At 37.0% G+C, this 24,088-nt stretch overlaps 1 protein-coding gene across 1 annotated transcript in view; it reads right to left on the bottom strand.

The window, feature by feature from the left end:
* The window catches only part of GPR158 (G protein-coupled receptor 158), a 395,462-nt gene that overhangs the window by 332,851 nt on the left and 38,523 nt on the right, over window positions 1-24,088 (bottom strand). Inside the window, exon 2 of the mRNA XM_031652460.1 lies at window positions 22,055-22,160. Within this exon, the coding sequence (XP_031508320.1) occupies window positions 22,055-22,160 (106 nt within the window). The remainder of the gene's footprint in view (window positions 1-22,054; window positions 22,161-24,088) is intronic.

Consider the following 24,088-nt stretch of genomic DNA (forward strand, 5'->3'; position numbering starts at 1 on the left):
TTTTTTTTCAGGATGATAAGACAAATAATATTTGGTAAAATTCCAGCTAAAAGGTAAATAAAATCCAAGAAATAGCACTAAGGTGTGTCATTCTTAGAAGTTGGTCTATAAAATGGGGTGGCAGACATTTATTATAGGAAGGACACGAGAACAGGGGAGAATCAAGGAACCAACTTTTTTTAGCCTCAGTTAACTTTTTTTTTTTTTTTTGGAGTTTTAAGATTTTATTCATAAAACAATTATTCCTTGGGGTTAGAACCATATTATCACAACACTGTTGCAATTATTATAACAACTAATTCTATAGTAATAATAATCATACTACTACTACTAATAGTTTATTGATTTATGGACCTTAATTTACATGCAAATCAGAGGATTTTGTAACTTTACTTTTTTTTTTTCTTTTTTAGTATCTGATTTAAGGACTTTTATTTATTTATTTTTATTTATTCATTTATTATTATTATTATACTTTAAGTTCTAGGGTACATGTGCATAATGTGCAGGTTTGTTACATATATATATTTGTGCCATGTTGGTGTGCTGCACCCATCAACTCGTCAGCACCCATCAACTCGTCATTTACATCAGGTATAACTCCCAGTGGATGTGGAGAATTAGGAACACTTTTACACTGTTGGTGGGATTGTAAACTAGTTCAACCATTATGGAAAACAGTATGGTGATTCCTCAAGGATCTAGAACTAGAAGTATCATATGACCCAGCCATCCCATTACTGGATATATACCCAAAGGATTATAAATCATGCTGCTATAAAGACACATGCACACGTATGTTTATTGCGGCACTATTCACAATAGCAAAGATTTGGAATCAACCCAAATGTCCATCAGTGACAGACTGGATTAAGAAAATGTGGCACATATACACCATGGAATACTATGCAGCCATAAAAAAGGATGAGTTTGTGTCCTTTGTAGGGACATGGATGCAGCTGGAAACCATCATTCTTAGCAAACTATCACAAGAACAGAAAACCAAACACCGCATGTTCTCACTCATAGGTGGGAACTGAACAATGAGATCACTTGGACTCGGGCAGGGGAACATCACACACCGGGGCCTATCATGGGGAGGGGGGAGGGAGGAGGGGGGAGGGATTGCATTGGGAGTTATACCTGATGTAAATGACGAGTTGCTGAGTGCTGACAAGTTGATGGGTGCAGCACAGCAACATGGCACAAGTATACATATGTAACAAACCTGCACGTTATGCACATGTACCCTAGAACTTAAAGTATAATAATAATAAAAAATAAAAAAATAAAAATAAAAGAATGTACTGTGCAAAGCACTTTACATAGGCTAAAAACAACTGTCCTAATTTTACAGAAATTTGAGGCATAAAATAGTTAAGAAATATGGGTGGTCTGAATCAAAAACAAGCACTTTTAACTACTATGCAATACTGTCTCTAGAAAAATATACTGCCTGATGAATGATGAACTGGAGAGGAAGAAAACTGTAGACAGATAGTATTGCAAAAGTACAAGCAGGCTAAGAGCAAGCTAAGAGCAGATTTCAGGTGTTCTTGCCATTTAAAAAAAAAAAAGACAAATAACCATGTGAGAAGATGGATATGTTACTTTACTTGATTCTCGTAATCACTTTCCTAAGCATATCAAAACATCATGTTGTATACATTAAGTATATACACTTAAAAATAACATTAAAGTTATAAAAGAAAAAAAAAACCAAGCAAGTAGTGATTAGGAATAGAACTAAATCGTAGTAAGAATAAAAGAAGAAAATAGATTCATGAGATAGTAAAGTCAGATTTATATCCCAAGTGGCTAAAGTAGAATGAAAGGGAGTGCCTAACATATTGCCATCAAAGAGACCAGACTACCAAGCACTTGTGTAATTTAAGATCTATTCAACTCTGATCACAGAGAAAAGATGGAGGATTTCATTGCTGCTCATCGCCACTCCCTAACCCAAGCTCAGCTTCAACACATACCTTCTTGTGCCAAGGGTAACAAAATATCATTACACAGGGGGCAATTAATTATTTTACCTATATATAGAGAACTCTGTGAAAAACTTGGATAAAAAAGGATTCTGGAATCTCTGAACTATTTCAACAAAGGAACAAAACGTCAAATTCATTTTTTATTTTGCATATATATGGTATTCATTTGGTCCTAAGAGTATCTTGACGATTTACACAAAAAAATGATGCTTACTGAATTCACAATCTGCTGCTTAAAAATTAAATTAATTAGCAGATGGCCAGCTTACCAAATGATCAGTGTAAAATTTCAGTCCAATCTTCAGAAAAAAACTTTTGAGGTATCACTTGAATAAGCCATCTAACTGGTAACAAAATACTAAAATTATTAACAATCAGCACTACTCAGACAGACAAATTGGTCTTTACATATACTTAGGGCTGCAGAATTCTATGTACTTCTAATACCTTGGCATGTAAATGATTTTCAATTTACATTTAAAATCCCAATATGAAAAATTTGAAGAGTAAAATACAGAATATTCCATCCTTTGGCGTTTCGTTCAAAATTGTTTAAGAAAATGAAGTCAAAATAAAAATCCTAAAAGTGTGGTTTTCACTCAAGCTATATAAGTGAAATAATAAAGGAATGTTCTTACCTACAATGCATTCACTATAGTTAGAAATACGTATCAAATTTATATGTGAAACGTTAATTTGGATAGATTGCTCTTTTAATTAATGTGATTACTGTGCTTGTGTCATCACCAATTCTGATGACACTGGGCTAAGAATTCAGTGGGGTCTAAGGCTGAAATGATCAGGAGGGAAGGCAGAGGGGAAAAAGTGAGTTATAAAAGTCTGCCAGTCGAATCACAAAAGCAAGGAAGAGAGAGAAAGTGCAGAAACCAGGAAGTGGAATTAAGGTCAGAAACAATGCAGTAGCTGATGAGTGCACCTCTCAAACATTTCAGTCTCGGGACCCCTTTACACTCTTGAAAATTACTGTGTATCCCAAAGAGCTATGATTTATGGGGGTTATGTCCATTGATATTTATCATCTTATATATTATAATTGATAAAATTCCAAAATATGTATTCGTTTAAAAACAATAAAATATATTAACATAAGTAACATATTTATGAAAAAACTGTATTTTCTAAAATGAAAAATATTTAGCAAGAAGAGTGTCATTGTTTTATATTTCTGCAAATCTCTTTAATATCAGATTTATTACAAGGCAACTGGATTCTCCTCTCTTTCTGCATTTAGTCTGTTTCTATATCACATCTTGTATAACCTCTGGATACTCATAAGAGAATGGAGAGTTCCAAAGGCAAATAATGGCTCTGAATTACTATGAAGATACTTTTAACTTCACAGACTCCCTTGAAAGGGTCTTGAGGACCCCCAGGGGTCCCAGGACCACACTTTGAAAATGACTGCATTACACATACATATTTTAAAAAGTGGCAGACGAAGATGATTTGCAGACAAGCGTAAAAACATGGCTCCTAAGCAGGGTTGCTCAGTTTGTACACCTATAAATTCTGATATTCAACAGATCTAGAATTGCAGTGGGGCCAAGCCTACAGAGACAATTATCCATTATCCTATTTCCAAGTGTAAATATAGAATCAACTCAATAGAATCTCCTCCAGGTGATCATGAAATTGTAACCACCAGCAGGGAAGAAAAAAGAAACTGCTTTTGCATGCATAAAACAAAGATTGTACTGACAAGTCAATAATAAAATCTACGGAAATAATTACACAATCAAGATTAGGTCATGGCTTCGCTTCATTACAATAATTATGGTAAGATAATAGAAAGCACTGCTGAGGGATAGCTCTCTTTCCTGAAGAGCTATAAAAATAAAGTGGATACGCACATATTTAGAATAAAGATATTCTTTTCTGGAGACAGAGCATGGACCAAAATCCTCCCCCAGACTTACAAGTCCCTCTGAGCGTGTTTATCCCCCTAAATGGGCTCTGATAATCTAACAATTCCCCCTTTACACACTTTTCTACTTCATGCACAATAACTGCTCTAAATATTCTCCACTTGCAATTTGTTTTTGTTTTTGTTTTTTCTCCTGAATCCTTCTGTTTTCAATGGTCCTTTGTTCCATTTCCAGCCTTACTCTTATTTGTTTCATCAATTACATTCACTGTTCCCTACCCCTTTCCATACACCTACGTGTGAGCTTATATTTTAAATACAAAAATCTTGTGCATTTTAGAGACAATAGTAACCCAAACTATGAATAAGCTAAAAGAAGATGGGGGCAAAAAACAATGGCTTCAAATGACAAAAATAATTTGAAATAAACACTTGTACATTACTTTGAGGACAAAAGCATTTTCAACTGATCTCAATACTTTATGCTCTGCTTGTGTCATCAACACCCACTTGTTCTCTCTCAATCTATAGGCCCTTGGGGAGGGAAAAACAATGATAAATAGAAACCTGTCCTGGAAGAATACACAGAAACGACTCGGTAAAGATACAACAAAATAAGAAGGTGGTAAATAAGGCCTTTCATCTTAGAAAAAGAAGATATCAAGGAACAGAGTTTAACTCTTGTATAATACAGTCAGTTAAAGCTCTCTGAATCAGCCAAGGGCTGTAGCTAAGCAACATGATTCTTCACTTGCTCAAAAAGGGGACTGCCAAGCATCAGGAGCCTCATTTCTCACTGAAAGCTTTGACAAGTTTCCACCATATTTTATGTAATTGTAGCAGAGGGAGTGCCAGATTAGATCTGATTTGCTGTCATAATGGGATTTTTTCCCACATACGCTAATGATGCAAAGCTATATTTAACCCCAAAAAAGTCACCCTCCGGCAGTCACTGTATATTCTGATTGCCTCTCATATCTAGAATTGGACAAGTAGCAATTTTTCTGCTACCGAATATGACAAAAGCAAAGGTTTAATAGGTAGTTTTTTTTTTCCCCCGATTGGCTCCATTATAAATTTAGCTACATATTCCAAATCTGTTCACTAACTTCATATTTCATCAGATGTTCTCTCACTGAATCGAAAAGATCAAGAAAGTCTGGTACTTCGAGTTCACATCCTTTGGTGTGTGCAAGTCAATTCTCTCGCCCCAGTCTACTCTTGCCGTGCCCTGCCTATGCTGTAGATCACCACCTTCGAACTCAGCCTCACCCTGATCCCGAGGCCACAGAGAAGCTTCAAAGCATTTTACACGTTTGTATTTAGCAATGGTTAGAGTTCATAACTTATATATTGTCACATTACAATTTATGATAATATGTTATCATAAATGTAGTGAATTCTCGTCATCCCTGTACATGGTAAGCTGCCGTCCTCCATGTTCACCTTTGTTTTATTCCTGCATTCCGATTTGTGTTCTAATTCTCTACTAGGAGTAGGTCCCTTCCCTTAACACCAGCCTTTTAATTGATGCCCAGACAACATGCACAGAGAGAGAGGCAGTCTATTCACCTTGAATAGTCAGGTAGCTCTCTCCTTTGTACATTCTAATTCAAATACTTCAAAAGGTCCTAACATTAGAGCAACAGATTCAAGAAGGTTGGTGATACAATCCAGTGACATAGAATGTATAAAAGGGGTGTCATTCAGGAGCAGACTCCAAACACCATGACCCTATTCTAGCTGGAAAATTGATTTATCTCCTTCTCTAAGTTATCTGATTCCTTGATAAGCAGAAGAGGCAAATTAGATTACTTTTAAAAATCAGTGGTGCTTCCTATAATATTGCCTCCTTTCTGGCTCAGATTATCCCAGATTTGCAATAGAAGGTCAGCTAAACATTTTTTGGCTTTTTCATCTCACTTTCATCAAAATTTATCAGTCTTGCATTAACATCCCAACCGTGCTTAAGGGGTAACTGGACATTAACTCCTATAAGCTAGCTTGAATGAATATGGCAATGCTGAATAATGGTTTGCTTTATCATTATCACAGAGAAAAATCAGAAAATCTCACGTTTGGCAAGTACAAGCACATTAAAGTGAGAATTTAAAGTATTACCGGTACAAGGACAATGAGAGTATTCTTTTGGATGGAAACATCTTTTAGTGGCTCCATTTAGAGTATACTAGGTATAAAATCTTAATGCTACAGAAAAATTTAGAGGTATCTAGTCCAAACATATAGCCAATATCGCATGCAGTTTTAATGAGCCCCACAAAATTGTCATGTGCTACCTTTCACTGTTGAAAATACCAAGGTCTACAGCATCCTCTCCAAGTGGTCATCCCTGCAAGGTGTGATTGAATAACTGTGACATTCAAATTTACAATCTACTATTTTAAAATGTGTATATTTCATTTTTTAACAATTCTGATTATTAAAAAGTTCCACTTACACTGAGGTAAACAGAGCCTTCTGCAGTTCCTGTTGTTTCACCAGTAAGTCACAGACTAGCCCCTATATTCCTTGAGAAAAAGTATAAATAGCCATATAATAGCTATTTTGATATTTGAAGACAGTTACCAGATCACCCACAAGTTTTCTATTTCCTGGAAAAACATTCTCAATGTCTTTAATTCTTCAAAAAGCAAGGTTTCAATGTCCTTCATAATACAAATTTTCTCTTCTGGAGTGCTTCTGCTTTATCTACACACATTTTAATGTACAAGAACTGAAACCTGTCATACTATTTTAGGTATTTTCTGCTCAGGTCTGAATACAGCTGAGATACAAGCCTCTCCAGATCTCGAGAACAACCTCAGACTATGTTGGCTTTTGCTATGGTTTTGCAGCCACACCATAGAGTTGACTTATTTTCAACTTTCAATTATCCTCCCAAATATCATTCACATGTGATCAAACCAAACCACATCATTCTTCCTGTGCTCAGAAAGATAGGGATTTTGATTCACATTCAAGATCTTATCTTTGTTCTGATTAACTTTCATTGTGATGGAGTTGTCCATTTCTCTAACCCAGTAGTATCTTTTTAGTCTCTGATTTTAACTTTGAATGAATTTGTTATTTTTAACTATGTGTCTCCTATACCATTATTCAAAGAATAGATGAACATTCTGGCAAGCACAAAGTCCTACATAAAACCCTGTAACAAAGGACCATAACCTTCACTGAAAGTTAATAGTCCATTCAATCACTTCCTAATATATAGCCTTAGACAAACACAAATCCAGGGCCTATGGGACTTTAATCCCTCTCCTACTAAGAATGATGCTGGATTTTCACAGCAATTACTTTATGAAATGCTAAAGCACCATGTCTAAAGTGATGCCTGGTATAGGATAATATCCCATCATCTCTCCTACCCAATTTTGAAGGTTAAATGTAGTTTGTAATCTAAAATACCCCATATATCCTCACATCTAATCCTAAATAAATTCATCTGGTTACATGTTTCCTAGAAAATAACCAGAAGTATATGATTGTAGTAAAACAAAAATAGGTCTAGAATCAGATAAATCTGGATTCCAATCCCAGTCTTAGCAACTACTATTTGTATGATTATAAATAAGTTATTTAACCTAGCTTTCTCATCAGTAAAATAGAGGCTTTAAAGATTAAAGAAATGCGTATAAAACACAAACACCAATTCTTGACCCAAACCAAGCACCACCAAGTCGTTGCAGCCATTATTAGTGTTAAAATTAAGAAGAAGCTTTATTTTTAGATTTTGATAAAAATCTATTGAATTGAAACAATAGAAAAAGTAAAATTTATCCAGAGTCTTTACTGTGAATTCATCCACCTCCTACTGTAACCTTCAATTTTGGGGTTATTTGCATCAGCAGTCCTCGCTATGATCCACAAAGGAAAAGGAAGTCTCTAAATATAGCGATGAATCTACCACCTCCTCACAGATATGCTCAAGGTTCTTAAAGCTGTGTTTCTCCATCATCTTCTTCACAACTCCATACAAGTTCTAGATAGAGACACCACCAACATTTACAAGATAGACAGATTTTTCTTTTGAGGTTGCATATGCCGTCTTGCCTTCAATCTACCCCCCCAGCTAACTTATACAAATCACCCTGTACACATTTCCAAAGTGATAAATTTCACTTCTCAAAACTAAAGGAGCTCTGTAATCCCAGTACTTTGGGAGGCCGAGGCGGGCGGATCATGAAGTCAGGAGATCGAGACCATCCTGACTAACACGGTGAAACCCTGTCTCTATTTAAAAAATACAAAAAATTACCCGGGCATGGTGGTGGGCACTGGTAGTCCCAGCTACTCAGGAGGCTGAGGAAGGAGAATGGCATGAACCCGGGAGGCGGAGCTTGCAGTGAGCCGAGATCACACCACTGAACTCCAGCCTGGGCGACAGAGTGAGACTCGGTCTAAAAACAAAAAACAGGGGGGCGGAACAAGACGGCCGAATAGGAACAGCTCCAGTCTCCAGCTCCCAGCGCGAGTGACACAGATGACAGGTGATTTCTGCATTATCAACTGAGGTACTCGGTTCATCTCACTGCGGAGTGCTGGACAATCGGTGCTGGTCAGCTGTTGTAGCCCAACCAGCGAGAGCTGAAGCAGGGCAAGGCATCGCCTTACCTGGGAAGCACAAGGGGGAAGGGAATCCCTTTTCCTAGCCAGGGGAACTGAGACACACAACACCTGGAAAATTGGGTAACTCCCACCCCAATACTGTGCTTTAAGCAAACGGGCACACCAGGAGATTATATCCCACACCTGGCCGGGAGGGTCCCACGCCCACGGAGCCTTCCTCATTGCTAGCACAGCAGTCTGCGATCTAACCGCAAGGCAGCAGCGAGGCTGGGGGAGGGGTGCCCGCCATTGCTGAGGCTTAAGTAGGTAAACAAAGCCCTGGGAAGATCCAACTGGGTGGAGCTCACAGCAGCTCAAGGAGGCCTGCCAGTCTCTGTAGACTACACCTCTGGGGACAGGGCACAGCTAAACAACAACATCAACAACAACAACAACAAAAGCAGCAGAAACCTCTACAGAGGTAAGCGACTCTGTCTGACAGCTTTGAAGAGAGCGGTGGATCTCCCAACATGGAGGTTGAGATCTGAGAAGGGACAGACTGCCTGCTCAAGTGGGTCCCTGTCCCCTGAGTAGCCTAACTGGGAGACATCCTCCACTAGGACCAGACCGACACCCCACACCTCACACGGTGCAGTACACCCCTGAGAGGAAGCTTCCAAATCAAGAATCAGACAGGTACACTTGCTGTTCAGCAGTATTCTATCTTTTGCAGCCTCTGCTGCTAACACCCAGGCAAACAGGGTCTGGAGTGGACCTCAAGCAATCTCCAACAGACCTACAGCTGAGGGTCCTAATTGTTAGAAGGAAAACTAACAAACAGGAAGGACACCCACACCAAAACCCCATCAGTATGTCACCATCATCAAAGACCAGAGGCAGATAAAACCACAAAGATAGGGAAAAAGCAGGGCAGAAAAGCTGAAAATTCAAAAAATAAGGCACATCTCCCCCTCCAAAGGAACGCAACTCATTGCCAGCAACAGATCAAAGCTGGATGGAGAATGACTTTCACGAGATGAGAGAAGAAGGCTCCAGTCCATCAAACTTCTCAGAGCTAAAGGAGGAATTACTTACCCAGTGCAAAGAAAGTAAAAATCTTGAAAAAAGAGTGGAAGAATTGATAACCAGAATAATTAATGCAGAGAAGGCCATAAACGAACAGACAGAGATGAAAACCATGACACGAGAAATACGTGACAAATGCACAAGCTTCAGTAACCGACTCGATCAACTGGAAGAAAGAGTTTCAGCGATTGAGGATCAAATGAATGAAATGAAGCGAGAAGAGAAACCAAAAGAAAAAAGAAGAAAAAGAAATGAACAAAGCCTGCAAGAAGTATGGGATTATGTAAAAAGACCAAATCTATGTCTGATTGGGGTGCCTGAAAATGAGGGGGAAAATGGAACCAAGTTGGAAAACATTCTTCAGGATATCATCCAGGAGAACTTCCCCAACCTAGTAGGGCAGGCCAACATTCAAATTCAGGAAATACAGAGAACGCCACAAAGATACTCCTCAAGAAGAGCAACTCCAAGACACATAATTGCCAGATTCACCAAAGTTGAAATGAAGGAAAAAATCTTAAGGGCAGCCAGAGAGAAAGGTCGGGTTACCTACAAAGGGAAGCCCATCAGACTAACAGCAGATCTCTCGGCAGAAACTCTACAAGCCAGAAGAGAGTGGGGGCCAATATTCAACATTCTTAAAGAAAAGAATTTTCAACCCAGAATTTCATATCCAGCCAAACTAAGTTTCATAAGTGAAGGAGAAATAAAATCCTTTACAGATAAGCAAATGCTTAGAGATTTTCTCACCACCAGGCCTGCCTTACAAGAGACCCTGAAGAAAGCACTAAATATGGAAAGGAACAACCGGTACCAGTCATTGCAAAAACATGCCAAAATGTAAAGACCATCGAGGCCAGGAAGAAACTGCATCAACTAACGAGCAAAATAACCAGTTAATATCATAATGGCAGGATCAAGTTCACACATAACAATATTAACCTTAAATGTAAATGGACTAAATGGTCCAATTAAAAGACACAGACTGGCAAACTGGATAAAGAGTCAAGACCCATCAGTCTGCTGTATTCAGGAGACCCGTCTCACACGCAGAGACATACATAGGCTCAAAATAAAGGGATGGAGGAAGATTTACCAAGCAAATGGAGAATAAAAAAAAGCAGGGGTTGCAATACTAGTCTCTGATAAAACAGACTTTAAACCATCAAAGATCAAAAGAGACAAAGAAGGCCATTACATAATGGTAAAGGGATCAATTCAACAAGAAGAGCTAACTATCCTGAATATATATGCACCCAATACAGGAACACCCAGATTCATAAAGCAAGTCCTTAGAGACTTACAAAGAGACTTAGACTCCCATACAATAATAATGGGAGACTTCAACACTCCACTGTCAACATTAGACAGATCAATGAGACAGAAAGTTAACCAGGATATCCAGGAATTGAACTCATCTCTGCAGCAAGCAGACCTAATAGACATCTACAGAACTCTCCACCCCAAATCAACAGACTATACATTCTTCTCAGCACCACGTCGCACTTATTCCAAAATTGACCACATAATTGGAAGTAAAGCACTCCTCAGCAAATGGACAAGAACAGAAATTATAACAAACAGTCTCTCAGACCACAGTGCAATCAAACTAGAACTCAGGACTAAGAAACTCAATCAAAACCACTTAACTACATGGAAACTGAATAACCTGCTCCTGAATGACTACTGGGTACATAACGAAATGAAGGCAGTAATAAAGATGTTCTTTGAAACCAATGAGAACAAAGATACAACATACCAGAATCTTTGTGACACATTTAAAACAGTGTGTAGAGGGAAATTTATAGCACTAAATGCCCACAAGAGAAAGCAGGAAAGATCTAAAATTGACACTCTAACATCACAATTAAAAGAACTAGAGAAGCAAGAGCAAACGCATTCAAAAGCTAGCAGAAGGCAAGAAATAACTAAGATCAGAGCAGAACTGAAGGAGATAGACACACAAAAAACCCTCCAAAAAATCAATGAATCCAGGAGTTGGTTTTTTGAAAAGATCAACAAAATTGATAGACCACTAGCAAGACTAATAAAGAAGAAAAGAGAGAAGAATCAAATAGATGTAATAAAAAATGATAAAGGGGATATCATCACCGACCCCATAGAAATACAAACTACCATCAGAGAATACTATAAACACCTCTACGCAAATAAACTAGAAAATCTAGAAGAAATGGATAATTTCCTGGACACTTGCACTCTCCCAAGACTAAACCAGGAAGAAGCTGAATCCCTGAATAGACCAATAGCAGGCTCTGAAATTGAGGCAATAATTAATAGCCTACCAACCAAAAAAAGTCCAGGACCAGATGGATTCACAGCTGAATTCTACCAGAGGTACAAGGAGGAGCTGGTACCATTCCTTCTGAAACTATTCCAATCAACAGAAAAAGAGGGAATCCTCCCTAACTCATTTTATGAGGCCAACATCATCCCGATACCAAAGCCTGGCAGAGACACAACAAAAAAAGAGAATTTTAGACCAATATCCCTGATGAACGTCGATGCAAAAATCCTCAATAAAATACTGGCAAACCGGATCCAGCAGCACATCAAAAAGCTTATCCACCATGATCAAGTGGGCTTCATCCCTGGGATGCAAGGCTGGTTCAACATACGCAAATCAATAAACATAATCCAGCATATAAACAGAACCAAAGACAAAAACCACATGATTATCTCAATAGATGCAGAAAAGGCCTTTGAAAAAATTCAACAGCTCTTCATGCTAAAAACTCTCAATAAATTCGGTATTGATGGAACGTATCTCAAAATAATAAGAGCTATTTATGACAAATCCACATCCAATATCATACTGAATGGGCAAAAACTGGAAAAATTCCCTTTGAAAACTGGCACAAGACAGGGATGCCCTCTCTCACCACTCCTATTCAACATAGTGTTGGAAGTTCTGGCTAGGGCAATCAGGCAAGAGAAAGAAATCAAGGGTATTCAGTTAGGAAAAGAAGAAGTCAAATTGTCCCTGTTTGCAGATGACATGATTGTATATTTAGAAAACCCCAGTGTCTCAGCCTAAAATCTCCTTAAGCTGATAAGCAACTTCAGCAAAGTCTCAGGATACAAAATTAATGTGCAAAAATCACAAGCATTCTTATACACCAGTAACAGACAAACAGAGAGCCAAATCATGAATGAACTTCCATTCACAATTGCTTCAAAGAGAATAAAATACGTAGGAATCCAACTTACAAGGGATGTAAAGGATCTCTTCAAGGAGAACTACAAACCACTGCTCAGGGAAATAAAAGAGGACACAAACAAATGGAAGAATATACCATGCTCATGGATAGGAAGAATCAATATCATGAAAATGGCCATACTGCCCAAGGTAATTTATAGATTCAATGCCATCCCCATCAAGTTACCAATGAGTTTCTTCACAGAATTGGAAAAAACTGCTTTAAAGTTCATATGGAACCAAAAAAGAGCCCGCATCTCCAAGACAATCCTAAGTCAAAAGAACAAAGCTGGAGGCATCACGCTACCTGACTTCAAACTATACTACAAGGCTACAGTAACCAAAACACCATAGTACTGGTATCAAAACAGAGATATAGACCAATGGAACAGAACAGAGTCCTCAGAAATAATACCACACATCTACAGCCATCTGATCTTTGACAAACCTGAGAAAAACAAGAAATGGGGAAAGGATTCCCTATTTAATAAATGGTGCTGGGAAAATTGGCTAGCCATAAGTAGAAAGCTGAAACTGGATCCTTTCCTTACTCCTTATACAAAAATAAATTCAAGATGGATTAGAGACTTAAATGTTAGACCTAATACCATAAAAACCCTAGAAGAAAACCTAGGTAATACCATTCAGGACATAGGCATGGGCAAGGACTTCATGTTTAAAACACCAAAAGCAATGGCAACAAAAGCCAAAATTGACAAATGGGATCTAATTAAACTAAAGAGCTTCTGCACAGCAAAAGAAACTACCATCAGAGTGAACAGGCAACTTACAGAATGGGAGAAAATTTTTGCAATCTACTCATCTGACAAAGGGCTAATATCCAGAACCTACAAAGAACTCAAACAAATTTACAAGAAAAAACCAAACAACCCCATCAAAAAGTGGGAAAAGGATATGAATAGACATTTCTCAAAAGAGGACATTCATACAGCCAACAGACACATGAAAAAATGCTCATCATCACTGGCCATCAGAGAAATGCAAATCAAAACCACAATGAGATACCTTCTCACACCAGTTAGAATGGCAATCATTAAAAAGTCAGGAAACAACAGGTGCTGGAGAGGATGTGGAGAAATAGGAACACTTTTACACTGTTGGTGGGATTGTAAACTAGTTCAACCATTGTGGAAAACAGTATGGCGATTCCTCAAGGATCTAGAACTAGAAGTACCATATGACCCAGTCATCCCATTACTGGGTATATACCCAAAGGATTATAAATCATGCTGCTATAAAGACACATGCACACGTATGTTTATTGCGGCACTATTCACAATAGCAAAGATTTGGAATCAACCCAAATGTCCATCAATGACAGAGTGGATTAAGAAAATGTGGCACATATACACCATGGAATACTATGCAGCCATAAAAAAGGATGAGTTTGTGTCCTTTGTAGGGACATGGATGCAGCTGGAAACCATCATTCTCAGCAAACTATCGCAAGAATAGAAAACCAAACACCGCATGTTCTCACTCATAGGTGGGAACTGAACAATAAGATCACTTGGACTCGGGAAGGGGAACATCACACACCAGGGCCTATTATGGGGAGGGGGGAGGGGGGAAGGATTGAATTGGGAGTTATACCTGATGTAAAGGATGAGTTGATGGTTGCTGACGAGTTGATGGTTGCAGCACACCAACATGGCACAAATATACATATGTAACAAACCTGCACATTATGCACATGTACCCTAGAACTTAAAGTATAATAAATAAATAAATAAATAAATAAATAAAAACAAACAAACAAAAACTAAAGAGGTTCACATTCGGGGTGGGGGGGGGCGGAAACATTGGCTCCTTCTTACCAAGCCTCTACTTATCTACTCCACTCAATACATGCCAGAAAGCCTTTCTTACAAACATCACTTTTCTCTATATCTCCAAATGCTTACTAATCCTTAAACCATACTGGAGAACCTGTTTATTTTCTTTAATATATGTAACGAACATCATTCTACATCAATGAATGAATAGTACTCATTTTAAGTAACACAATGGTATGATATTATTTGGGTGCACTATAATTTACTTACCCAATTCTTTATTATGCATTTGTTTCTAAATTTTTACGACAATATGTAATACTGTGATAAGCAGTCGAGTACATATATATTTATGAATTATATTTTAGAATTATATTTATATATTTTAGAATGTTCTAATGTTTTCTTAGATAAATTATTATTTTTTAGAAATGAGGTCTCACTCTGTTGTCCAGGCTGAAGTGCAAGGGCACAATCATAGCTCACCGCAGCCTCAAACTTCTGGGCTCAAAAGATCTTCCCGCCTTAGCCTCCTGAGTAACTGGAACTACAGGCATGTGCCACTAAACCTTGCTAATTTTTACCATTTTTTCTTAGAGACAGGGTCTCGCTATGTTCCCCAGGCTTAGATAAATTATTTAATGTAGAAGTAGAGAAAACACAGGTAGAACAAAAAAGTATGCATTTTTAATGATACATTTTTACCATATTGTCGAAAAATTTATAACAATTTGCATCCTACCAATACCACATGAGAATATCCTCACCAACATTGAGTATAATTCTTTTTTACTGCTTGCCAATTCAATAAATTCCTGCACTCCTAAAATACATGTGAAGACTTCTCTTTTATGACAAGTCTTATGTCTCAGAAATTAATATATTTTAGTATATATCACCTAGAAAATTTAGTACATAAAAAAGTTAAAGTCAATTGGTATATTTCTAAGTTCTCTGGTTCCCTCTAGAATGCAATTTCTTTTAAATTATAAATTTCCTCTGTCTTATTCACCACTAGGACCTAAAATAATGAATTTTAAATAATGTTATAAAAGGTATCGCATGGAAAAGATAGCTTATATGTTATTAACCATAAGAAGAAGAAGAAGAATTACTAAGAATAATAGTTCAGCAAACTTTTAAAGTGTCCTCAAAGAGAGAAGCCTAGTACACCTAATTGTATGTGAAGAGACTAAAGTCAGAACTGGGTTGCATGAGACAGTGATGGAAACGGTGGTTTAGTATTTAACCAGAATACAACACATAAATAGCTTGCAACTGTACACAGGGAAAGATGTATTGCATTTTAATAGTAAAAGAGACATCTAGACAACAAAGAAATAGTTTAATGTCATTTAATTTCCTACTACAGATTTTCTCTCTCTCTTTCCCCCAACCACAAGATGGCGATAGCCACTGGTGAACTCTTGGCTCAGTTGCTGGAAACATCGGAAACAAGCAGTTTGCCCTTAACTGACTTATTAGGCTCCCGGCTCAGTGGTTTTAGCACAGTGATTTCTAACCCTAGCTTTGAAACGATCTGAGAATCTCTATTCCAAATAACTCTCGAGAGCATAGTGGAAAACTCAGAAAAATACCGTCGGTTTCTATTAACTTTAAAAAGAAAGACTGTAACAAAATCAAACAAGATAGGCTTTAGCACTCCAAAAACAAATGAGGATCCATACAGTGGTGATATGGCCTCCTTTGGCTAAGCCTGGTAAACCAGTGATATGTGACTGAAACAGAAGATTAGCCTAGAAGAAAGAAGACTTAGAAGGTAGCTAACAGCAGTCTTCAAATACCTGAAAGGCAACCGCTACAAAAAAAAGTATTTTGTTTAAATTTATTTTGGGCAATTGGTCAAAAATGATGGCCATGTATTAGAGGGAGGCCATCTAACAACAGCAGATTATCTCCATTAATTCCACAGTGTCAGGTACTGTTCTAGGCACAAATGAACACCTGATCATTGCCCTACATTCCAAAAGAAGAGTATGACTTTATATTAAATAACCACATTTCACACTAGGAATAGGGGAAAAGAGAAGTTGTGCTACAAATACAACTAAAATGTAAATATCCACAATGATTACCAGTGTTTACTCCTCACTTACCGTAAGACTGTTACAGTTTCCAGTGTGAAATAATGGCATTAAAAATAGCTTGCAACATTCTCATTACTTAGTTTCAATTGCACTAACACAGATCATAAGAAGATTGCATAAGCCAAAATTCATTTTAACTTTGTCTTTAAATGTCCCTCAGTAAATTTTAAGGCAATGTTACTGACTCAAGTGTACAAGGAAAGCCAGGGATTTGAAAGTTTTAAAAAACCTGTATGGCTTGACTACGCTATAAGCTAGACTATATCCTAGAGCAGAGCTGTCCACTGCATTTTTCAGCATGGTAGCCACTAGTTATGGGCTCTTAAATGCTTGGAATCAGGTTAGTGAGGCCAGAAACTTCCTTTTTTGATTTTGTTTAATTTTAATTGGTTTAAACTTCAAAAGCAACATGTGGCTGGTGGCTATCATACTAGACAGCATGGCTCTAGAGATAGGTGAACAATAGTATTTGTTAAACAGAAACTTTCTGGAGAAAAGAAGAGCAATGGTGAGATAGCAACCACAAGATGGAACTGACACGTAGCTATTTCTAAGTGAGTCACTAAATGAAAAGTCAAATGAAAGATCTCTAGAAAAGTACTCTAAACCTGCTGTAGCCAAATGAGTAAGTTACATTTTGTATGTAAGAGGGTTTTTCTGCTATCTTTGAATCTTTGTATTCTATTCGTCTTCTCATATACCAAATGATGTGCTTTCTTACCTTTTCAGGCTTCTTTAAAATTTATCTTTAGAGATTCATTAAACTTACATTTGATAGAGTAGTAAAGAGTTACAAATAGATTTTCACCCAATACATTCCATAGAAAAGAGGAGACAGGGGAAACTGTCTTAGAGCAATATAAGACCAATGACTGGGGTGATAACACAACCACTCCAGCGAATCTGCTATCTTCAGAAAGTGGTCTCCGAAGCAGAGTAAACACGACTTTAATTGGCATGCATAAGGAAAATACTGGAATCTGTTTACATTTAATGTTTTAATAAAAGAAACATAAGCTGTTAAGCCTTGTCTTATTTAGGACTTGAATTAATATTAATGCCCTCACTCAATCTACCCTTCACATGATCACAAATCTGAGAAGGCACTTGAGACATCCTGAAGGAAAACTGGGAGTTTCAAGACAGAAAAACACTGACACTGGTCACTGGGTTCCTTCATTTGCTTCAATTTTCCATTTATTGCCTTTATATTTGGCCATTTAGATGAATTTTCAGAGTGTATTGTTTTAAAGTGTAAAATATTTACGATTCTTCATGAGATGGTGTGTGACCCAGAAAATCTTCCCCCATAAAAATTCTCTGATTATCTCAAAATGAACTGCTCACTTCCGAGCTTAAAGATAGGTTATATATTGCTTTTTACAAAAAAAGACAAATGTTCCAAATTTGCTGATCTGTTCTGGGATGGCAAGTGGTTGGTTGTCAATAATGTCTATGAAACAGGTATTTAAAAAAAAAAAATTCCTTCAAAGCCATTTTAACAATCCATGAGAAAGTCTTTTCAAGTGAGCATTTTGAAAATGGATATTTGAAAATATTTTCAGTGTTAAGTGGTTTTTGTTGCCAAAACCTATAAATATTCACATACCTCTACAGTTTAAACTTGGAAATAAAATGTCCTAGTCGGCTTTAATATATTTAACACAAAGAGATTCAGTGGGTTTTTAACCTATTCCTTTAAAATATTAAAATGGCCAGCTTTCGAATTAGTTTGCAAGGATCAATTGACATCAAGTAAGATGAAGAATTGCCAGCTGTATCTCTGCAAAGAAAACCTCTGCAAAAATTGGTAGCAAACACAGTTGACAATTTATTACTTCAATTTGGACTGATTTATCCTTGTGAGGAATCTTTTTCAACCATGACAGATATTAAAACTAAGTATAAAAATAAAGTGAACTTAGAGACCTCTGAATCACTGCATTACTAAGTATTAAACAAAGATTTTCAAAAATTATGTCATAATCATAAGTCTCACTAAAAATTTTATTAAAATTATGAATCAATTCTATTGCTATAAAAATATAAGTATTTTAACAAAGTAATGTAATTTACATTAAAATATTATTTCATCTTCATCTCAACCTTGTAAAATTTTCTGATTTATAATATACTTAACACAAAAATATAACAAAAAATGTATATATGCTCTAAATTTAAAATATGCATATACCATGGACTGATATTTAAAAGGTATTTACTAATGGAATATAACCAAAAAATTTCCAGGATACTCTCCTAATATTTCCTATTTCAAACAACTTTTCTTTAAACTTCTTATAGTGGAAACAAAGCAAAAGAAAATATTTAAAACAAAAATTAATATCAATTAATGTTATGTTTAAACTATTCTGTAGGAGAGGATGTGAAAACTGACCGAGTCCATTTTGCAGTAATCTAGATTAGTTATGAAGACATGTCCTTCGAAGAATGCTTACTGGCCTCCTAGACCTTATGAAGACCTAACCCCACTGAGAGATTATTTTCTTCACAAACCATTCCATGCCTTTCTAAAATGCTCCTGAGGCTTTTGTCATTGCTTCCATGTCACTTATCTGTTTCCAACATCAGACCTGATATTCTGGTTGTACATACCCTAGAGGCTGAAAAGTTTTCCAACATCGCTAGAAAAATTTTTACAGTGAAAAGTCTGCCTCATTTATAACTTTGAAATTTGTAACTTTGTCTATTGTTTACAAGAGAAGAATGTCAAACATCAGCAAGATAAAACCCATTGTAAACCAAGATGAGTATCTTTATTTCTAACAAATGGACATTCATAAAGACAGGACCCTACATCCCACAAATGTAGATCATGTTAAGTGCTTCCCAAAATAAGCCAGTTTACACAGCAATCCTTGGGGTGGTAACAGGGGGGGTTGTTACAAAGAATAAAGTAGAGCCAGAACACATGAAAAATGCCACAAGCGAGAGATGTTTCTTTCTGTTTTCCCAAGCAGCAAAAACCTCCAGAGAAGCCAGTTTCTAATCTCTAACTCACATTTGTATGGGAAAGGGACTGAAAAACTATTCCCAGTAACTACACTGAGGATGTGGCCCAGAACTGTTGCAGGTGCCTACAGCGATCAGCACAAACTATACAACCTTAGAGAAGCCCAATAAAATGTGTGAAGAGTTCCAGGACAGACCTGTTCAGGGAAGACTACCCCATGAGGGCCTCCTGAGCATAGCCAAGACACAAAGATTCTTTACTCCCAACTCCAGTACCTGGGCAACAAAAGGTGGCAAAAGGGACACAGACTGCAAGTTGAACATACACTCTGTAGATCCATTGTTTTGATATTGCTTTTCGATCACTTAGCCTCTTTCTACAATATTTTCTAATGAAATTGTAGAATATTTTTCCACCTTTTTCAGTAGGAATTTAATAAATATAATGCTCCCATATATAATCCCAAAAGTTATAAATTTCAACCTAATCTTTGTTAATCAGAAGAGAGGATAATATTTTATCTTGAAATAACCTAGTTTATCTCAAAGCTTTAAAAAGACACAAAACCCAGAAAATTAATCATCCTGATGCAATGAAAATAAATCAATCTTCCAAAAGGAAAAAGAGGTTCTTGTAGTATGACCATCTAGTCAAATAAACAGATGCACTGTAAGGACACAAAACCACACCATGATTATTAGAGGCAAGCAGCAACTGTAACAAACTGAAAAGTAAGTATCTCCTTATTTCTAGGCAGACTGCTTGTTGAACCACCCAGGAGCACCACTAACACAAGGCTATATAGAAATGAACACACACAGATCAATATCCACAATATGACACCCATGCAGAAAAAAGTCCACTCTGGCTAAAAGACAACACTAAGTGGCTATCTGCTCTTAACAGAAGAATATTGCTGTAGACATTGGCATGGAGATAATAATCAGGCTAAAGATATTCACCAAGCCAAGCAATTGAAATTCATATCTTAGAAATGCCCGAATCATCCTAAGTGGAGGCTCAGAAATGTTCAAAACCCTAAGAACATTTAAAGGAGACCAAGAGCTCAATTTTGTGAGTTAGCAAGGCGGAAACATTAACTGTGGATGGCAATCTCTGTGGAGGTGTATGGAGATGTGGGAGGAGGGGTGTGGATGTGAGGGAATGGGGGAGCTGTGGGAATGTATTGACGAAGTGGGGGATCATCAGGATATGGTGGAGAGATGTGATAGATTTAGAGGGATATGGGGCATTATGGGGGCTTCTTACGGTTTGAGGGATGCTGTGGAGAGTGTGGTGGCAGGGTGGAAGTATGTATTGAATGCATGGTGGATGTGGGAAACAGTGAAAAGATATTTAGGAGTGTGGGAGTACAGGGGTATGTGGGTTGTGTGTGGCAGGAGTATGCATGGTGGGTGTATACATGGTAAATAATCAATGGGCATATATACGTGTATATGCATGCATATATACCTGTACACCTGTCTGTGCATTTTTTTGTGTGTAATGGTACAAATAAGTGCTTATTGCTAAATTTCCTTCTGATTTAAAATTCCTTCCTTAAAAATTACACTATGTACAATCACCTTTCACAAATGGCAAAAATTCAAATTAAAGATGTAATTACTACATTTGTGGAAATATCCCCTCTGTTTTAAAGAAAGCAAGCTGACTTTCCTCACAAAGTCATGGAATCAATGTTGGAATAGCCCAAGTATTTAAGATCAAGAACTTTATTGTATGTTTATTTCACAGTTTGAGGACCTTGAAAATGGACTACTAAAAATGAAATCACTATTATGTCGTCATATTTCTTCTCTGAAACTGCAAAAGACACGTGATAGTCTTATTTCCAGAAGCATGATCTCTATGCCTGTTTCCTATCAACCAGAGTTATCATCAAATTCAGCATGAATAGGGACTAAAAACTGAACAAATACACACACATATACACAATTCCTTTCCAGGACCCTGTACAGTGTTTTCTCCTTGTTTTCAAAATTGCCCCACCATACCTTGTCTAGTGCTCTTCTAGCAGATAGCAGTGTGCCCGAATGAATACCACCAATATTTCAATAAGCATCATATTCCATAAAAACAGGCATAATTTGACCCTTCCTGGGACTGATTTCTCATCTCAGGACTATTTTAAATTTCCAGCCCATTTTGAAGAATAGGGCCAGGCTTTGACTGAAGTCAAACTTCAGATGTAATTGTAGTTTTGGCCTTCTTTCAGTCCCCAAATGAACAGTTATTCTACACAAATTTTATTTTCTACTCCTAGTTCAGTTCATTTGGCAGCACGGAGACTTACAAAGATTTTGTTCCCAGTAAGATGCCTCTTGTTCATTTACCCCCACAAATATAACATATTCAAAATAACATATTTCTGAGCTTAAAAAGGATTTTATTTTCATCTTCTTACCTCTGAATTATTGAGGTGGCATTTATGAGTTCCTGAAAACCAGCCATCACTTGAGCATTGGTCAATGTCCACTTTCTGAAGATTTATGTCAACTTTCATGACACCCCTAGAAACAGAAAAGGATAAAAAGAACAAATTAATCTGGGCATTTATGATTTCTCTGTACTTTATCCTTGAAATTATAAAATTATCATAAAGAACATGCCAAAAATTGTCAAATTGCCCACTCATATTCAACCAAAGTGTACCAAGAGAAGACACACAGTAGAAGAAAATCATTAAGTATTGGCTTTATGTAAGTCCAAAGGCAGGGAGCTGTCTTCACTTCCTTATATAATGACTGGTACATGATAGGTGCTCAATAAATATGTGTTGATTGCCTGAACTCCAGGATGATATTGCTCTAGACATGGCAGAAAATGTGACTGTAAAATAACACTTGCTCTCAGAACCTCTTCTAGTAAAGTAAATTGAAATAAAGCCTTCGGTTTATTTCTTTCTACTCCTATTTCCCATTGCAGGGCTAGGAAGATTGGGGAGTAGGGAGGACAGTATCAGCAAATAAGCATCTCATTCCTCTGATCTCCCATCCTAATAACTCGAAACAGCTCTTTATGTCTCCCAGTGTTCCGCATTACACATAGAGATTTGCCTCACTACAGAAATGCTGACTACAATTTTTTTCTTTTAAATCTGGAAACGAAGAGACTGCATTTCGCTTAGCCATTTGAGAAGTGTCACTAAGAAAGACAACTCACAAATTCAGAGCCAGTCAAAAGCTAAATTGCAAAGAAAGCTCCAAGTTGGTCTAAAATTCCTCCACTTCCTCCAACCAACTTTCTCTCTATATTTTCCTAAGATTCCCTCCTTTCTATTTTTCACCACCAGCATCACCACTAGCAGCAGTTGCTGCAGAAATAGCTGTCCAACATTGAACTATCACACATGGACTTTACTGAAATAAATATTCTGCATCCTGGGCCCTGAAGCTTTATAATGTAGTTTTTCATAAACTTAAGTAAAGTATATATACTCCACTAAAAACTACTCAAATAAAAACACATTTTCAAGGACTCACACCCCTAATTTAAACAATTTTTCATTATGATATCATTCATATATATAAAACATAAAAGTAGGCTCAAATTCCTGATTGTATAGCTCCTGTAGCAACAAGGAATCCCACAGAATTACAAAATAAATGCAAACAAAACTATAAAACCAACAAAAACCAAATTTAAAATATTCATTTAAGAAAACCAAACCTTATGCTTTGCCAAAACAAAGTCACCTCTCAAAACAGGCATATAGTACTGACTGCTAGTTCAGCAATCTTATTTTACCACACATCTTATGACTCATTTCTCTCATCTCTCTTCTCCTTTTAAACTACTGTGAAGCATTCTAACAGAATGGCTTAATGCCATTTGGGCTTCCTTTGGGGTGAATAAATCATTTCTTTTTTCAGTCTGCCTGTATTCTTTTCTTTAACCTGTGAGAAAAGTACTACATTACCTAGTGCCTACATGCTCAAAAGATACACAGAAACAAATAGGGACACTAAGACTTCCTGCCAGTATTTGGTTTATCCAGATAATCCAGAATACGTTTGAGTTGATTTTCCAGATGATCGGAGAAATGAAAACCCAAAGATTGCAGAAAACACGCTGATCATTCAGAAATACAGATCCCATCTTGCAAAATATTACTGTTGTGGGCCATAAGGCAATAAAACACATGTTTATGTGATAAATGAATGGATTTCCAAGTAACCTAATGCCTTAACCCAGTTCACTCCTTTCCTCTTTCAACAAATATTTGCTTGGTATGTGCATATCACTGTAAGACACACTATGTACGACAGAAAGGCAAACCTACCCCCAAGGAACACTAAAAGACATAAGACATTTTGAAAATGACCAAAGTATTTAATGGACAGTGGATACTAAATTCTGGAGGATTTGGGGAACTATCATTTGGAGTGAAGTAGGGCTTCAATCACCATTTGTTGACATACTGACTGCTTTCACCACT

Source organism: Papio anubis, chromosome 11 (genome assembly GCF_008728515.1).
Source record: "Papio anubis isolate 15944 chromosome 11, Panubis1.0, whole genome shotgun sequence".
Lineage (NCBI taxonomy): Eukaryota > Metazoa > Chordata > Mammalia > Primates > Cercopithecidae > Papio > Papio anubis.